Raw genomic sequence first — 18,220 nt, 5'->3', positions numbered from 1 at the left:
GAAGGTAATGAGATTTTCTTTTAACACACCGAGCTTGCACAGAAGTCACACACTGTGTAATTAAAATTAGGGAACAGTAGAAAACTAGTTTTGGCCTTCAAGGCATTTTTGACCTAATTATGTTGATCTTTATTGGCTCAGAAGCCCTTAAAAAGTGCTCCAGTTTAAGGCAGTTTCCTGATCAGCTATGAGCTAACTCCTATACACCTACATCCATGCAAGTCTGAAAAGTCCCACAAGGATTCCCTTAATCACCCAAACTTTTAAGTGTCATTTCCAGTTCATCCCCCCGGGCTATAAGTGTTTCTCTGCTGCCTGAAACGGGAATTTCAAAGCTTCACCACAGACACCCTTTGAAGAACCTGCCCCATCTCTCAGCACCATGAAGACACAGGCTGCTGCAGCCCAAATGCACTCTGTCCTGTGCTGCCCTACCTTCCCTGCAGAACGCTTCACCTCCGAATTCTCCCCAGTCTCTGAGGAAGGGTAGAAATACCTCGTTGTGCTGGAACCCGGGACAGTGCAAGGCAATTCAACATCCTACAGCAGGATGGCCTCAACTTGCTGGGCCAACAAAGCACTTGACCTGCACATTACTGGAGAAGGAGCCTGCCACCTTATCAAAGCTGGAGTGGAAGAAGCTGCAGTGAATATCGTAACAGTTATGCTACCTGCAGCTATGTTAAGTGCTGCTACTCAGTGCAGTCCCAGGGAACGAGTGCTGACACTCTCCTCAGCCTCATGGACCCTCCATAGCCAGGGGTCTCTGGACCTCAGTGGTTTGGTGCTCCCACAAAGCAAATTTGCTCTCTGAGGAAATCCAGTCATTGCAATCAGCCTTTCCTCCCCAAAACACCATCCTCAGCTGGAGTACGGATGGAGCTGGAATGGGAGGCACTGAGCTCTAGGGACACGTAACCTGATGCTGTAGATGGTTTACTTGTCCTAAACCATTCAATGCACCAACACCCCTTGAGGCCATATGTTAGTTTTACCCTTGGGCAGTGTATCTTACTGAAATGAATCTTTCAAACAAACCTCAGCTTCTGATAATCTTCCTCTTCCTGAGTAACAAAAGCCTTCCACTGGAAGTGGACTATGATTTCACTCCGATTGTGGATGACCACAGATCTGTGGTTTGACAGCGTGAGGTAAGTCTTCTCAACTGTCAGGGAGCTCCTGGCCAGCCCGATGTTGACATCTACAGCTGCTCCATAAAGGCTTGTGTGAATATCTTCACCTGGAAAAAAGCAGAGGGGAGTCTTTGCTCATCTCACTTGCTGATGGAAGTATGAGGAACAAAGCAAGCCACCAGTAACAGAAGAAATTGTTACAGCTTTTACCTGTATTAGCAGTTCCACAGATCAGCACATTTATCACATCCTGACAGCTGCCCGTGTACAGAATGAGGATGTCCTGGGCACCACCGTCAGCACCTTATTTCTGGGTGTGTTTGTAGAGATTTATCCCCAAGGTCACAGTATTTACAGTGAGATTTTTCAGATGTGCTCAGGTGGCCTTTGGGTTGCCATCCCAATCAAGTCACAGGGAATTCTGCATCCAAGTCATTCGGGTGACTCTGAGGAGTCCCACCTCAGTCAGGGCTTGCCCAGTGTTGTGTCTCTCCTGACCCCTTGTTGCTGACAAGCACAGATGCCTGGGGGCACGTGGGCAGGAAAGGGAGGTTCAGAGGAACAAGTGACAGCCCAGGGCAGGATGGGACACAGAAAAGAGCTTCACCGTGCTGCAGAAGCAGTGCCCTCACTTGCTGTGGGTTTGTGAAGACATGTCAAAACCAGACTGGTGGGGCACGGCCCACCCCAACCTGCCCATTACAGTCCTGCAAGCCCATTTCCTCAGCCGGGCCCCTGTTGCTTATGCCTGAGTCTGCAAGTCTACGCTGCATCTTCCCAAGCCATCCAACGACCAGAGCGAGGGCATCTTTGCTTTCCACCTCAGACCCAGCTGAAGAGGAGAGTGTCCCGGGCTGTGCACATCAACTGACTAACGACTGGAGCCTTGCTGGAGTACCTGCCAGCACGTCACCCTCCCAAACAGACTCCCACCACAGGCTCCCTCATCTCCAGAGCTTTCAAACCTTCCTTCGTCCCAGCCAAGTAACTCCTGGGAGTCAAATGAGCTCAAACTTCAGTACCAAGCCCACTCTTCCTCTTGCAGGCAAGTGTTTCCCAGGTGAGATGCAAACAGCAAACATCAGACATGCTCTCTAGAAACGGCATTTCTGTGGAGTGGTGCTTAAAGCCTCAGAGCCAGCCCCAACGGACAAGTGCAGCAACCCGGCCATAGCCTGGAGAGCATCCCTCTGCAAAGGCAGAGCCTCCTCCTCACTGCACAGGTCACAGCAAGGCAGCCAGAGAATGGACCTGCCTTTAAACGGCTACCGTGCAACAACACAGGGAGAGAGCTGGATGTGCGCTGGGTGGACTCCTGAAATCCTAAGCCAGACACGACACAGCAGAATCACGTTCATTCCAGGGGAAAAAAAAAAAAAAAGGAGCCCCCTCTTTTGGGGGGGCACTGGGGAATGAAGCAAGACTCACCCTTAAAACAGTAGATCTCTAGAGTCATTCACTCATCTCCACACACGGAGAATCCAGCCTTCATGCCTGTATAGCCTCGATTTCTCTGCTCTTAAGGGAGTCTGGAGTGGTAGGGATTTGTGGCCAGAGACGAGTTACGTTGCGAGGACAGCAGCAATGTTTACAGTGACTGGACAATCTGCTTTCTATAATGGACAACTTGGCATACAGAAATAACTGATGTTCAGGAGGGTTACAGAGGCGGGTATGCTTTATAAGCATTGCCTCTCCCTCCACTGAGTCCTTGGCATATATTGGCAAGCAAAGGAGCCAGGAGCCAAGAAATGGGAGACACGCACAGTGCTTCGAGCTCGGGTTTATGGAAACATGAGCCAGCGCTCTACAACGATCAAGATGACAAACTACTGCAAAATAAACACCACGAAAACTATCATCGTCTCGCTGTCTAAACCCATGGCCACATGCGTCCTGAAATACTGGGTATAGTTCTGATCTCAAAAAACAAGCTGAAGCATTTGAAGCTAAATAGAGAAGGGCAGAAGGAACAATTAAAAGTATGAAGCAGCTTTTATAAGAAGATTGAGTAGGACTCCTCATCCTAGAAATCATATGGGAGGTAGACGGGAGAGGCTTGTAAAAGCATGAATGGCCTGGGAAACGTGAATAAGGAAAAATTGGTCACTATTTGTCATAAAACAGGAACCTGAGGGCCTGAAATACTGTTATTAGTCAGAAGTTACACAAAAGTGGTAGTGCTTTTCCAGGGAGTATTCCTTCCTTTGGAACACACTGCCACAGGAGGCTGTAGAGGCTAACAGCTGTAAATCCAGAGAGCAACTGGACAAATTCTTTGAAGATAAAACCATCAGAAGCTATTAAGCAGCGATGAGAATAAAGCCCCCAGCACAGAGAAATGCTAACTCTAGAGCCCACGAGGGAGAAAGCATATGCACTGCCTGTTTCCACACAATTGGCTAAACATCCCCTATTGCTGCTCTCCCGGGGAGGAGCTGGGGACGCAGCCACTCCTGCGCTCCTGGCTGCAGGCACCCAGGACTCTTCTGAAGGCTGGAGGGTTTGCCGGAGCACCTTCTACCACAGAGAGCATTCGGCATCGTGCTGAATACATAAACCCACAAATCTCTGGGTCCAGGAGAGCGGGCACAGCTGCCAGCGAGTCAGGAGGAAGCCACGGATCTGTCTGCCAGGCCGATGAGCTGACACAGAGAGCGGACCTGCCAGGGTCGGCCACGGGCGGCTGCAGGCTGCATGTCTTGGTGTCAAATTAGATGTGACATTTCATTTAAGACTCTTGGCTGTTTAATAGATAAGTTTTTTAAAAAACCCCTCTGTACTGTAACAGTGACATAGCACTAGGTATTTCACTTGACAGGGTAATGTCCATGGCGTGTGGTTTGGGATGCCTGGCTGCCATGAAAGCACATTCACTGAATCTAGATGTGTCAGCCCTATCGTTATTTACACAACATGAGCTTATTACAGGCTGTCAACTCTCTCATTCTTACATGTTTTTGATACATTTCCTACAGGTGGCAGGACACAGCTTTTTCTCTGCAACCTGAACAAAGCAATGCCTGAACTTGAAATTAAAAGCTAGACTTTTTATAGAGCAGTAGAGCAGACGCTTTGGGTTGTGCACTCCTGAGCGATGCTCTTTGACACAGCAGAAACAGCCCTGTGTTTTATCCCAGCATCCATCTGCGTGACTACGGACACAGGTATTTCACTATCTTGAAGTGAGAAATCTAGCACTGGGTCATCCTCTGTGGGGCTCCTGGTGTGCAGGGAAACAGACAAAGAAAGAATTTACAGAACAGCTAAAACATCTTTCTGAATTCATCTAATACTACATGATCATCCTGGTGCAAGGGGGAATAATTTTCAGAGTGGTACAAACTGTTCTTAAACAGAAAGACAGATTTTGTTTAGCCTGAAAGTATAGCTCAATGAATGGATGAGCAAACCCTTGCACGAGATTTCAAAACAAATCTCAGGTTTTATGAAGAGCACTTTCCTAGTATTCACAGCTGGTACTTTCCTTCATTGATTACTGCTCTAACATTAGGAAGCTGGTAGCCAGATTGATTAGACTGAACAGAAACAAAACAGCACCCTGATGCATTTTGTCTTCACCAAGACATATTCTTCCTCTATCCCTGTGTCTCCCTCTCTGCTGAATTTGCATTTTAAATCTTTTTAGGAGTGAATGACAGTCAAATTTGGAATATTTAGGTGGCATGGAAAGCAAGTGTAATTTCATTTGCCCAGTCTGTCAGAAGACAGTGCCTTGCTCTCATCTCTTCTATGAACGCAGCTGGAGAGAGACAGGTCCTGCTGCTTTTTCACTGAAAATACAAGCAAGCAATGAAAGCAGAGCTCTTCACTCAAAAGGATGTTACTGTACCCCCATATCGACCTATGATAAGGGATTCTTTTGCTCCTGCTACCATCATACCCAGCTGCCTCCACTGCTGGCATATCCTTGTTTTTCAAACAGCATGCAGAGGTCTCTGTTACCACTTCACCGCCGGAGAAGCGAGTCACTTCACCAGGCTAAGCGATCTCTGGAAAGCTGGAGAAGTCACCTACAGCCTGATCCAGCCCCCCCACCATGTGCTTTTTGCTGCGTCGCCCACAGAGCTACCACTAGATCAGAGTCAGGAGCACTGCTCTGAGCTGTTTCGCTGTTGGGAAGCTAATGGCTTCACCTACAAGATGCACCGAGTCTCCGCCGGCCTGAGAAAGGCCGTCTGTCCGTCCCCACGCTTGTATTTCCAGCTCTAGAGCAAAACGCAGAGCAGCGACAGTCATTTGTAAGTGCTCCTCCGAGGTGGTGTTCAGGAGCTGCCTTCAGACATCATTAAACCATCACGTTATTTACTCCAGACCTCGTTTATAAACCTCACCACTAAATCACTGCTGCTGCTAACACAGGTGTTTCTGAAGAACCATTCCCAGGCTACAACAAAGCTCAGAGCATCCTCGTCATTACTGTGGCCACAGGTATTGCTGTAACGGTCAGAGTCCCCAGCATGGCCCCGGCCTCGGCAAAGCACCCACTGAGCCCACGCAGCACAGTGCAAGAAGAGGGTCTCTACCCCAGAGGCCCTGCAAGGTGCCGTAAGACAACAGATGGGATGAAAAGGGAGGTGGAAAGCAGTGACCAGCCAGCAGTGCTCCACAGGACAGGCTGCAGGCTCTTCAGACAGCTCTCCTGCACGTTAAGTCATCTCCTTGCAGCCAGGCTCCCGCCATGCATCCTTCTGTGACCGAGCACCCACAGCATTCCCCATCACCCCCTCTGCACTGTGCTTAGGAAGAACTGTTTGCCTCATTCCAGGATGAAATACTCCGGCACAGGAATATCTGGGAGCCAGCACGGAGGCTTTGTCCTGCCCAGCATGAAGGAGCTTCGCAGAATGTATCGAAAAGGACGATGAAACCGTTGGATGATGAAAGACCACTGCCGCATACCCAGGATGCCGCGGGCTATTTTTAATCCTTATTGCTACTACAGTAACGATACACTGGGGTACCTGACTGGCTGAAACATTGCTTTTGGCCATGGGGAAAATAGTGCAGGAACTTCCATTCCGATTGCCTGGCAAAGACATGCCCAATAGACCACCTAATAAATCAGTGACCCTTCAAGCTGCTCTTCTGCTTCTCAGCAGTTGCTGATCGATCCACAAGGAAAGGAGGTTAATGAATGGTCAGTTCTGCCCTGAAACACATCCCCCGGTAATGACACTTCAGGACATGTCAGTGATTTCCACTGATGAGAGAGTAGACAAGCTGCGGTCAAGGGTGACCTGCAAAGAGATGAAAACCACATTCTTCCAGAAATCTTTCATGTGCTAAAAATGGGGTATGCAGCGTCACGCAGAAGTCTGTTTTCTGTGAATGCCTGAGGATGAACAAAACAGCCAGAAGGAGATTTTCAACTTCCAAGTGACCCTCCTAGTACATACACCCCAGTCTGTGCTCACACAGCCAACTCCATGGGTTGCTGAGCAGGGTTTTTGATCGGAGGGGTGTTATGGAGTTGTGGAGCTACAAAGCTGTGCAAAGAAACCTCAAGCAAATGAAGCACAAACTTAATTCCCTTCATCTACCCTCAAAGTGACAGATCATCTCTCTTGAAACACAAGGCCCTGGAGAGGGGCCATACTCTGCAAGGAGCAGAACGGCCTTATCAAAAACAGTGTAAGAAAAATTCATTATTACAAGCAGTTCTAGAAGAGGGGAACAAAGACAGGAAACAGTTGTTACCTATTAGCTGTTTTGACAGAAACGAACACTTTGGAGACCAACTAGACTCACCCATCAATCTAAGTGATTTGAACTATGAAAGCATATAACCAATCAGTTGTATAAAGTATTAGTTACCAGTCCTCGGTCTGTTGCAGTGCTGCTACTATTAAGATGCAAAGACAACATATAATTGCACAAACTCCTATTTACACTTCTTTTGCCTACAATATATGACTCCCTCCACTCACTTTGAAGCAGATGTGCATGAACATAAAAGTCTGACAGAAACCAGCCCCACTGCCGGGAATTCTCACAAGCGAAGGGAAAAAAGCACAACATGCACTCACCACCTACGACAGGTAGAAAGAAAAATCCCTTTGTAAAGTTTTTAAATGCCTGATAGCCCAAGGCAAATCTAGAGAAGCCTCTTGTACAGCACCAGTCTGGCTTACACCTTGGGATAACATGGGAAACAAGATCTTCTTTAAAAACTCACAGAACAATGTAAGTTTCTAACTATCTGCCAGCACTAAACACAAATAAAAAAGAATTACATCGGTTAGTGCACTGCAGGGAAGCTTTGGATTCAAAAGGGGCAGCTGCTTAGGAAGTGGAAGATTTCCCCACCTCTTGGCACTTGTAAGCAGCTACTATAAATCTGCCTGGTGTGGAAGGAATGGAGAAGTGCATGAAGATGAACAACTGCGGACTGGAGTGGCAGTGGCACACAGCGGTGGCCGTCAGAAGCTCACGGTCTGTTGCCATGAATTTAGCTCAACAGTAACTTAACGCTGCTCACAGCAACATCAGAGCCCCTGTAAACACTGGCACAAGACTAAGATTAAAACCAGAAAATGTTTTCGGTATTCCCACCCTGGTATCCTGCACAATACAGAGATGACTCAAGTATGTAACGAGGTAGGGAGTTTGCTCAGACAAGTACTGAGCCTCCTCCGTTCTGGCTGAAGTCAGTGCAAACTGAGAACACTCAGCAACTTGTTGGAGTGATCTCAGGAATGGAAAATGCAGCACAACAAGGGCTAAACCTCAGTTAAACCCTGCTGCCTGTCCACATGCCTCAGTGGATTTACAAAGGAGAAAAAAGAGAAAGGAAAAGGCTTGATCCAGAGACTACATCAATAGGATTTTCATTTCATTTTCAAACAAGTTCCTGGAAGCCACTGATTGCAATGCCAGCCTTGCAAGACAGATGACAAGACCCTTGGTCGAAAGGGGGTTCTTAAAGGAAAGAGAACAGAGCTCTACAAAGGTGGTGGTTTTCTCCAAAGCCTACACAGAACCACAGATGACTATCACAGCAAGGCAGTGCTGTTCTCGGATGCTTTATCCTTCTGGGTAGCTGAGATGTTCAGAGGTGCTGGCACGTCCACGCTACAGTTACTTATTCAACCCCAAACAGCAGTAAACAACCAGGGCTGGGATTTCATGAGTTTCCTGCATGTGTACAGTGACCACTAACACACCGCCAAGCCCTTGCATGGGTGGCCTCATTTACCAAAGTAAGCCGGTTCAGCCAAACCCAGCACCAATTTTACCCGAAGAAAGGGATTCAGCATCCCGACACGTTTGCATTCCCAGCTGGAGTATGAGCTGGGGTTTTTCACACCCAGACCCATGTGCATGGGGGAAATGGAGGAGTTTGGACATGTAAAGCAGTGAAGGTCAAATTTTCATTGTAAATCATTATGCTCTTAGCAGCAAAGACATTTTCTTCACACTCACCTGTAAAGTTTGTAGCAACACGACTACCACCACATAGACAGTCTATCCAGGGGACAACACCTGTGCTCCTAACCAGGACAGTCTGAAGGACACACAATTCTAATCAACCAAATAGCAGGCAAAGGGAAGAGCTCCATGTTTGCTTAAGCAATGCTAGGGACAGATTTGACTCAAGTTCAGCAAAAACTAAACTCACGCAACATGCACCTGATCCTGCGTCAGTCACACTAACAACAGTGTGATTCACTGAGAACTACTGCCACTTGTGAGCAAGTCAATACAGACACACAGTAAAGCAAGGAAAATGCCTCCCAACACCCTACACTGATATTTTGCTCTTAGTGCCTCTGTTTCATAAGAGACAGTCTGTTGGTGGCTCTGAAAGAGCAACCCAGCTGCTTTTTGTATGCGAGTCACAGGGAGTCTGACTTAGTGCAGGACAAATCAGCCAGGGCTCGCCCCGCCAGGTTGGGTAACATTGTCTGCTGCTCTGCACTACACCTGCAGCAAGCAGCTTTTAAGACTGGTTAAATGTTTCGGTTTCACTTCAGCAATTAATCTCAGCAGCCTTTTACTTATTTGTATGCTTCAAAGTTTGAGAGACAATCCCTTAATTATTCCTTGCTCTCCTTCTCAGTCTGTGGTTTATTGAAAAACAACTGCAGCGCTGCACTGACAGGCAGGAAGGAATCCTGGCTTCATCTCCCAGGTGGCTGCACCATGTTCCGGGGAGGTTGCCTATCCCAGAGCCAGCAGGTAGTTTGGTCCCTGTGGCCTATCCATGAAAATCACTTTTGCAAAGATTAACCATGGAGGAATCAGGTGCTTCAGTAAGAACAAGACTCAGGTTTTCAAAGCAAGCTGTGAAGATCCTGGCCCTGGATTCTTCACTTGGACTGTTCATTTCACATGGTATAAACCCCCACAGCCCTAACCTTTAGCCCTGATCTAACCCAGAAAAAGATCTATCCCTCTGAAGTTTATCCTATAGGTTCCCTATATGCATACAAATGAGGCACCTTTTGTTGTTCTCTGAAATTTCAGTAGTTCTGTCAAGAAAGTGTTACCCAAACCAATGAGCTTCTGAGTGAGCATAAACCATTCTCTGTGAATGTGTCATTGACTGGAAAATATTAAACAAAGCTGTGATAACTCAGAAGCCTACAAAGAGCATTTGGAAGATACAGGAGCATTTCTAGAACTTCGACAAACTCAAGACAATAAAATGCTCGTTGCTGGGCTAAAGCATCACAGCAGCACCCAGGTGAGGACATCACACTTCCCAGGACCGAAGTTCAGGAACAGGGACAAAACAAACCTCTCTTTCAGGCAAGAGAAAAGGCACACCAAATGCATTCAGGCAACTGAGGAAGTGTCTCGACCAGCATCCCAAGATACCTCTGCTGAACCAAGGCAGACAGAAGCATTTTAACATCACACCTTTTTCTTGAGTTTTTCCCACTTACTCTTAAAGTGACTTATAAAGCTGACAGCATTTCTGTGGCCTGAGCTTGGCTTCTCGTACCCTAGTATAAATTTTATACCTATCTCAGGAGGCAGCGAGCACTCCCTGCCAAACCCCAAGAGCCCTCAAGTCCTGGCTGCTTCAGTCCTGATGCTGTGAAGTGTGGGATGTAGGTGGGTAGAGGGCAACATAAAAAAAGGGTCTGTGGCAAGAAAACGGAGAAGCAGTCCAGGGGACAGAGGTGTGTAAGAGCCAGGGGCATTTAGAGAGAGTCCGACAGAGGCATGCATTCCCCACGTTACACTTCAAACAGAGCATTGTCTAGGAATAACACTTCACACCTGCATGTGCACACTGCAATGGAGAAGCAAGGTTCCTCCTTCCTCCACTCAGCAACTCCCAGCAAAACAGCCTGCCAAAAATCTCATTCCTGCTTGAGGGGATCCACTTTAACAACCCCTAAACACCAACTATTTGTCACTTTTTCCCTGAGGTAAAGGACAGGGGAGGCACACCTGGAGAGGGAATTAAGGTGGCTGCGGCAATGGGAAATGATGGTAGATGACTGTCACGGGGGCGTGCTGGGTGGAGAACACCGTGCTGACACCAGGGATGGACCAGCACACAGCCACACAGGACACACAGAACAGACTCAGCCTTTGCCCCTTATCTGCTCCCTTCTAAGCACTGAAACGTGCAGAGGTTTTGAAAGAAAAGCTTTTAGAAGTAGTTTGTAAAGCAAGTTTAACATTATTCTGCTTAGAAAGGGCTCTGCTCTGAAGGACGCAGAGAGCGTGCACCACGCAGTGCCCAGCGCTTACCTGTGTCATAGCGAACTACCAGGGAACTGGAATGATCCCCGGTCTTCAGCGGGTGAAACTCCACTGTTACTTGCATGGCATCACCGATCCCAAGAGTCCCGATGGAGGGATCCACAGAGAAGGGGCTGCAACGCAGAGACAGAGACACGTCAGGGCTACTGTGGGCGATTCGGGGACTATACTCCTTTTGCAGTCTACTCCACTTCAGCTCACTTGTGCAAGCAAGAAGCAAACAAGCCACAGTCAGCAGAAAAAAACAGAACATAGAGGGTCAGAAATGGCTCTACTGACTCTCACTTCTGAAGAGATCCAGCTCTCCGAACATCCTGTGGTGTCAAACGACCTCAGCTCCCCCATACTCTGCATCCCCTTCTCTGCAGGGAGGCTCAGGAGTCCGACCGCTAGCAATACAGCCAGAGGATGGTTTTGAGGAGCACAGAGATGGTGAGAGCTATCTGCCTGCACAACTTGACACTGACTTCCTCAGGAATCTGTCTTTCCCTGCCACCTATAAACTCCACCTCAAGAGATGCAAATGTCAGGGCATTACCTGTCCCAGTGACACTGCAGCCTAGGAATCAGACAGGGAGGATAAGTGTCTTTCTGGAAGACCACAGAATAATTATGGTTTAAAGTGCAGAATTCATTTTTTTACCTTGAAAACATCCTAGTTTAGCCTAAGAAAGGGCACGTTTCATCGGCAGTACAATGAAAGCTGCTCTAAGAAAAGGAACAATCAGAAAAAGCTCAGTAAGTGCAAAGGCAGATTAGAGCGATACAACAACATGGAAACAAGACACGGGAGGAGGATCCCATGCACAGCCTGAACCATTAAACCCCCGGCTACATGAAGTGCCATTACCAGGAGCACGTCAAGGCGAGTTTAACAGGAGGTTTTCTGGGTACTCACAAGCACTGCAATCTGGGACTCTGGGTTGTAATCCAAGCTCAATAACTGTTTGCTTGGCCCACCAGGCAAATTCTGTGCAATGCACTGGAAATAATTATGAAAATGTGTTGGGGTACTTTGGATTTAATATGAGCAATTATGATTTGTCACCGGGTAAATGGCTCTTGGCTGACAGACACAAAACTCAGTGCTTTAATGCAAAGGGACAAGTCAGGTGAAACATGCTTCTGCAGCTGGGCTTCGTGGCTCTTCTACAGCCCCACTTAGAAAACAAAAGTTATTGGTTTTAGTGCTTTGCTGGTGGTCAATTTGTCACCTTAAAAACATGTTCTGGAGAGTTTTACCATGATTAGAGAACGCAACACACACAAAAATACCGAGAACAACTGGAGCCATGCGCAAGCTGAACTTTGTTCATGTGAGTAGTGACAGCTGATGAAATTGCTGCAGTTTCTGCTCATTAAGGAGATATCGCTGCAATTAGGGGCCTGACCTGCTCCCATTACAACCAGCGAGAGCATTGCCACCGAAGCACGGGGCCTGCAACGTTTGTGTGCTGGACCTGAGACTCTGGAGAGAGAGGAGGGAAGACAAGGCACCACCAGCCTCAGAACTGGGCTGTTCTACTCGGCCCTGCATCCGCACTGAGGGTTATGCCAGGACTGCTGCAGGTCTCTGCCAGGGCTTGGGTGGGATCATTGCCTGGTGTGGGAAAGGCAGAGATTTGGGGGTTTTCCCTTTTTTTTTTTTCAGAAATGTTGCCAGAACAGAAAAGCTGCCAGTTAAGGGGGATCCCGGGCAACACTTCAGCACTACCTCCCATCCCATCACCTTCCTACTCCTTCCCCATGTCTACACACTCCTGCCCTCAGATGGATGGGATGGGATGGGAATAACACTCCTGAAGATATCTTCATCTCTTCAAATTATCAGAAGAAGAGGATCCAACCAAGTTCAGGACTCAGTTCTCAGGACTGAGAAATGGAGCACAAATCAGACACTGCATGTCCTACATCCCACCCCATGCTGTACCCACAAGACAACTCTCTTACTGCTGTAGCAGGAGCTCGTTATCCCTCACATGGACCTGGTTCTCCAAGACCCAAAGATGCAAGCTCCATGGTTAAACTTAACTCCCCTGAAGTTCAGTCACCGTCACTAAGCTGTTGTCTGCAGCCTACAGATAAGAAGAGATGCTAAGGAGACATCCCTGACACATTGTCATAGCCAAATGAAAACCACTGCCGAGAGATGACGCTAGCGGGATAGACGTTGGCTTTTTATCCATTAAGTGTGAGCTGCTCTTTAGGATAATTCTCATCCTGTTAGATCTACCCTTTTAATGCATCACTACTGCTCCTGAAAGACACAAAAGATAAGGTTTGGAGGTTTTTTAATAGCTCGTTTTCTTCTGACGTGCTTTTTAACTATGTCCATTTGTAGGTTTGCTTTGTTGTACGACATCTAAACTTTCACAAGTCCAGATCTCCCAATGGCACCTTGCAGCCTGCTACAGTCAAAGCATCCAAGACTCCATCTCTGTGCTGAGAAATCCTGTGTGGATCAGCATCTCGCAAGCTCTGTATTTCCCTCTTTCACTGCACCTAGGCTCTATTTTCATGTCCTTGGATGGTCTTTGCACGTCCTATGGTAACTGGCCAATCTCACGCCTCCAGGTAGCGTATGGGGACTACAGGGAGGGATGCAAGGGGGCTCGAGGCACTGTGCCTCGCAGGATACTTTCCTGAGCTTTCAGAGCTTGGTGGGGACATTCCTAAATGGATCTTATCTCGGACTGATCCCCTCTAGCCCCATAGCATGGCATAGCACGCCGTCAGCAATGTCAGGAAAAGGCAGTGCTGCACTGAGATCTGCTTCCAGACACCATTTTCAACTGGAATGTACTGGAATGACATTTATCTCTGTGAATGTCATGGAGCAGAAACTCATTATCCTGCCTTAACAATGCGACAACAGGAAGAGACTTTCTCTATTTCTACTGTCATTATTTTTTATTACCATGCTATGCAGTTAAGAGCTGGGTATGGACATGCAGAGGGAGGAGAGGCACAAAGCCAGACTGCATAACGGGGAGGGCTTTGGTGGTTTTCTCCCTTCATGAAAAAGTGGTCAAAATGCAGCCATGCTTCTGGTAGAAACCATGGCAAGGGAGAGCTCCGAACAGGAACAGCAGAAGGATGCTGAATTGGCCCCATGGCTTCACTTAAGAGCTCTTCCCTGGAGGGAAATGCACAACAGAAAACATCAAAGCCTTTAGAGAAATGAGTAACAGGCAGGGAATGTCATCAGGAAGTGACCAGATGCAAGAGCTGCGCTCTCAGTACTGAGGGGAAAGGTTAGGATTGGAGATGGGCTGAGAAATGCACTGAAGGTGAAGGCAAACAGGTTATGCTTGGTGCCACAGAGAAGGAAATCCAGAGAAAAGCCGCAAGGAAACGTGATATGAGCAGCACGATGGACTAGGAAATGGTGGCATCTGCAGCTGACTTGTGAATGGGCGAGAGCCTGAATATGCTCAGGCCAGAAAACAGAAGTTTAAATTGTTTAGATAGAGAATAAAGGATACAGAGGTCACCTGATGGATCTAAGCTTAGACAGATCTCTCACTCCCTTCTACTCCACTAATCATCCTCCTCCTCCTCTCACGTGCAGTGGGTGTCTTTGGCCGACGCTGGTATGTAACCGTTTCAGAAGATACTCAGGATCAGGAGGTTGCAAGCTGGATCCCTACAGATTCGAGCACTCTCCAGGAAATCTGGGAGAGATAAAGCTCTAGAAGAAAAGGCCCCCAACCCATGCACCAGACACTTGCTGCATCTTTTGCCTGTGCCCTCATTAGCATGCTGCTTTGGGGCTGTGGTGCAGTTTTGAAGCCAGTGTCTGCTCAGCTCCACCTAAAAGCTCATTCCACTTAATATTTGGTCCCAGGGACCAGACCAAACCTACTGGAAAACAAAGTTCCTGGACCACACAGTGTTCTTGTCAGGGCCTCGATACCAATTGCTTTGATCTACGATCTCTAAAGGCACTTGCAAATAAAGACACAGCTGCTGGTAAATTCTTAAATGTCTCTCTCACCAGCTCACAGCTTGCCCATTTCTTAACACCCCGTTTGGTCTACAGGAACCGAGCTCCTAGAGCTGTCGCCTGCCACGCAGCATCTTACACAGCCCACGGGCAGCCAGGTTGCCTTCCTTCGTTTCAATCTAACAGAATCAGTCTTGCGAGACGCTCTGTTGGAGACACCCCTGCAGTACAAAACCTCGCTGCAGCACGCAGAGTTTTATCAAAGGTTGCGTCACGCTTAAACACTACAAGCAACAGCAAACCCCACGTGTCCTGCCCGTTTCCAGCTACGGCTGCAATACAGCAGCTCAGATGCTCTGGTTCCGTGTTGTTACCAACCCTGTTATCATGCAACAGTGTTTTGCACAAAGAAGACGAGCTCCTTTACCTCTCAGTGCTGATGCGGTAGCGAGCCTCCCGGTTCCCGATGTTACGAACCAGCAGAGTTTTCTGGGAGCTGTACTTGACTGGACAGACGGAGAAGTTCAGCTGGTCAGGGAAGTCCAGGATAGCTCGGGCACCGATAGCTCGGATTGGCACAATAAACTTTTCCCTTTCTGTGATGCAGGTGAGCTGGTAGAAATAATCCTGCAGGGAAAGAAACAATCTCAGCACAGTGCATTCAGTACCATCCCATGGCAGAAGAAAAACTGCTGTTTTCTGTGACTCTAACAGTAGCATCCAGCAATGTCAAAGGACTTTTTACCTTAGTGACCTTTCATTCCTGCAGCGTGACTTGAACAGGGCTGTTAACTTGCAAAGAAGAAACAATCCCACTGATTCACCTGCTTTCACAGCAAGCTGGCAGAACCAGACAAAATTATCTGATACTTTGATTTGGAGGCACCAAAATAGAGCAATTTCATGTAAGGGATTACAGCAGTAACAAGAACCCGCTTCGATCACCACCGCAGATGATCAAAGGCTCCACTAAGCACCCAGTTGTGCCACAGCACTAACTCCAATCCCAGCAACGCAGCGACCTCACTGACGCTGGCCAGGGGACGCTCAGGTGCATTTTCAAAAGGACTTTGCCACATGCACGACCAACACTCACTCTTCGGTGAAAGATTTAACAAGCTGGACACGGGAATTGTTTTAATGTCAGGTGAGTGCAGGGTAAGTGTGTATTTCCCACCCCTTCCCAGAGCATTATAGGGACAAGGCTGGGGACACACACCCTTGAAAAGCTATCTGATCTATCTCCCCACCCCAGAACTGGCTCAGCTCTACACCCAAACTCTTCTTGCAAGATGTCTGACAAGTACTTAAAAGCACTAACAATTCCACCCCTGCCCTCAGCAGCCTATTCCAGCTCTACCCTAGACTTAAGAGTTCTTCCTGTGTCTAATCTCAGTTTCCCTTTCCAGCTCACCTAGCCTCAGGGGACGTGGGAAATAGCTTTGCTTCCTCTCTGCTGCAGGGCTGATGCCTTGTTAGCATGCCTACCTGAGGCAGGTGGTAGCAGGAGCTGCAGATGGGAGACACTGGGACAGCCCTGCCAGAGCAAACTCAGCTGTGCTATTCCCCGGCACTGGCTTCTTCACAAAAGAGACAGACAGTCCCCCCAGCTGTCTGGCCTTCAGCAGTAGGAAGGCAAATCAAATCACCAAAATCATTTTACTGTAGGGAGGAGCAGATCCATCTCCAGATGGACGGTGTGGCATCGCAGGGCTGCAAGTATCCCCGTGCCCCCGCTGAAAGCACCGGTAAAACTGTTGCAGCAGGCCCAGGAGCCATTACCTCCAGCAGCTCTCTTAGCCATGAGTTGATGGAAGCTCTGCATCTTATCACTCGCTGTCCTGATCTTTTTTCCTCGGTGCTTTGAAGCCGTCTGATATTTTTATCATTGTTGAAGCAGCAAGCAGATAATTTGATTTAGGAATTGCACACAACAAACTCTCTTAACCAGAACAGATTCAGATTCCTCTGTGCTTGGGATTTCCTGCTCTCCCCACACCCGCCCCCTCCAAGTCTGGAAGGGCCCTAAGGCAGCCAGAGGAGGCACAGACACAGAGCTACTGCTTTAACACAACAACTAACACCCAGCGCTACCCACCAGCTGGGGTTTAAGGTTGCTGTAACAGATGCTGTCACAGCCAAGATGTGAAAAAGAATAAAGAAAGATCTTTCTCTCTAGACATATCAAATATTCACACTGGACCTTGCAGAAGGGCTTTTGCTTCTCGTATTTGGAAAGTAAAATACCAGGAAGGAAACTGCAGCAAACGACCTACAGAACTGAATATCACATTTCAGGAGAGCGCTTCATCTTCAGCAAGCCTTTCTGAATTAGCAATTTTGTACTCAATCCTGCAGCCTAAGCCATCTAAAATAAAAGGTACGGGCAGCCCATGCGAACTTAAAGCACCTACTATCTGGGTACTTCACATCCTGGACTGTTTAGATCCTCAGAAACTGCATTAGCAAATGAAGAATCCTATTTACTTTGTTGTTGTTGTTACTGTGGCCACACTACTGTAACAAAGGCACTGTAAATCCACTTGAAAGCTGCCTGCCTTGTTAAATCTTGGCATGCCATATTTACTTCTCTCTCCCAGATGCCAGGTTGACAGAGGATGATGCGAGGAGTTCAGATCAGCAGGGAGATAAAGAAAAAAGAAACTTCAACAGTTGGAATTATTTAAGGGAAATAATAGGAAACCATTTTCAAGTCACTGTCATTGCTAAGGACCAAGTGGATCCACAGCCATGTACAGAAGAGCCCAAGGAATAAATGCCTCCCCCAGGTGTAACCCCCCCAGAAGCAAGCACATGCCACCTTCCCAGCTCTGGGGCCGGGGAGGGGCACTGGGACTGCCTGCCCCGGGAAAGGGACTTCTCCAGGTACACAAGGGCAAGGCTAAAGCAACCAGGATTTGGCCACAGAGACAACCACGACCTTGAGAGAGCAAGTTGCCTCTCGCCATTCATGCACACGCACGTTGCGTGCCGAGCCCCCTCTCCAGGGACACCCTGGGACGCTGCATCCTGTACAAGGCCGGACTCAGCTCTTCAGAGTGCCCTGACCCTCCAGCCACACTCTGTGACCCACCAGAATGGGACCTTGCACCAAGCTGAACGCAGCCTCGGGCCAAACGGGGGGAAAGCCAAGGGAAGAGGGGTGCCAGGCAGAAGCTGGCTGCTCAGGCTGCTGTGAACCCACAGTCCCGTGAGCTTTTGCAAGCTGAATCACCTCCCTCGGGAGGAGATACAGGCTGCAGTTCTCCACTGCAGCACTGCCTTGCGTTACCAGCTCTGCTAGGCACTTGCTTACAGTCTGCGGGTACAGCTGGAACCAGTTTACAGCCTTGCTTTACTTTGCAACTGCAAACCCTTAGACGGTTTCAAACCAGGT

The 18,220-nt window shown here is 48.1% G+C and overlaps 1 protein-coding gene across 1 annotated transcript in view; it reads right to left on the bottom strand.

Moving 5' to 3' along the window:
- Window positions 1–18,220, bottom strand: part of LOC141936827 (hydrocephalus-inducing protein homolog) — a 99,689-nt gene that overhangs the window by 68,556 nt on the left and 12,913 nt on the right. Inside the window, exons 7-9 of the mRNA XM_074854149.1 lie at window positions 15,251–15,450; window positions 10,866–10,990; window positions 1,044–1,240 (exon numbers count right to left, since the gene is read on the bottom strand). Coding sequence (XP_074710250.1) covers window positions 1,044–1,240; window positions 10,866–10,990; window positions 15,251–15,450 — 522 coding nt within the window. The remainder of the gene's footprint in view (window positions 1–1,043; window positions 1,241–10,865; window positions 10,991–15,250; window positions 15,451–18,220) is intronic.

This window comes from Strix uralensis, chromosome 34 (assembly GCF_047716275.1).
Source record: "Strix uralensis isolate ZFMK-TIS-50842 chromosome 34, bStrUra1, whole genome shotgun sequence".
Taxonomy (NCBI): Eukaryota; Metazoa; Chordata; class Aves; order Strigiformes; family Strigidae; genus Strix; species Strix uralensis.
This window is presented reverse-complemented; position numbering and strand designations above follow the sequence as displayed.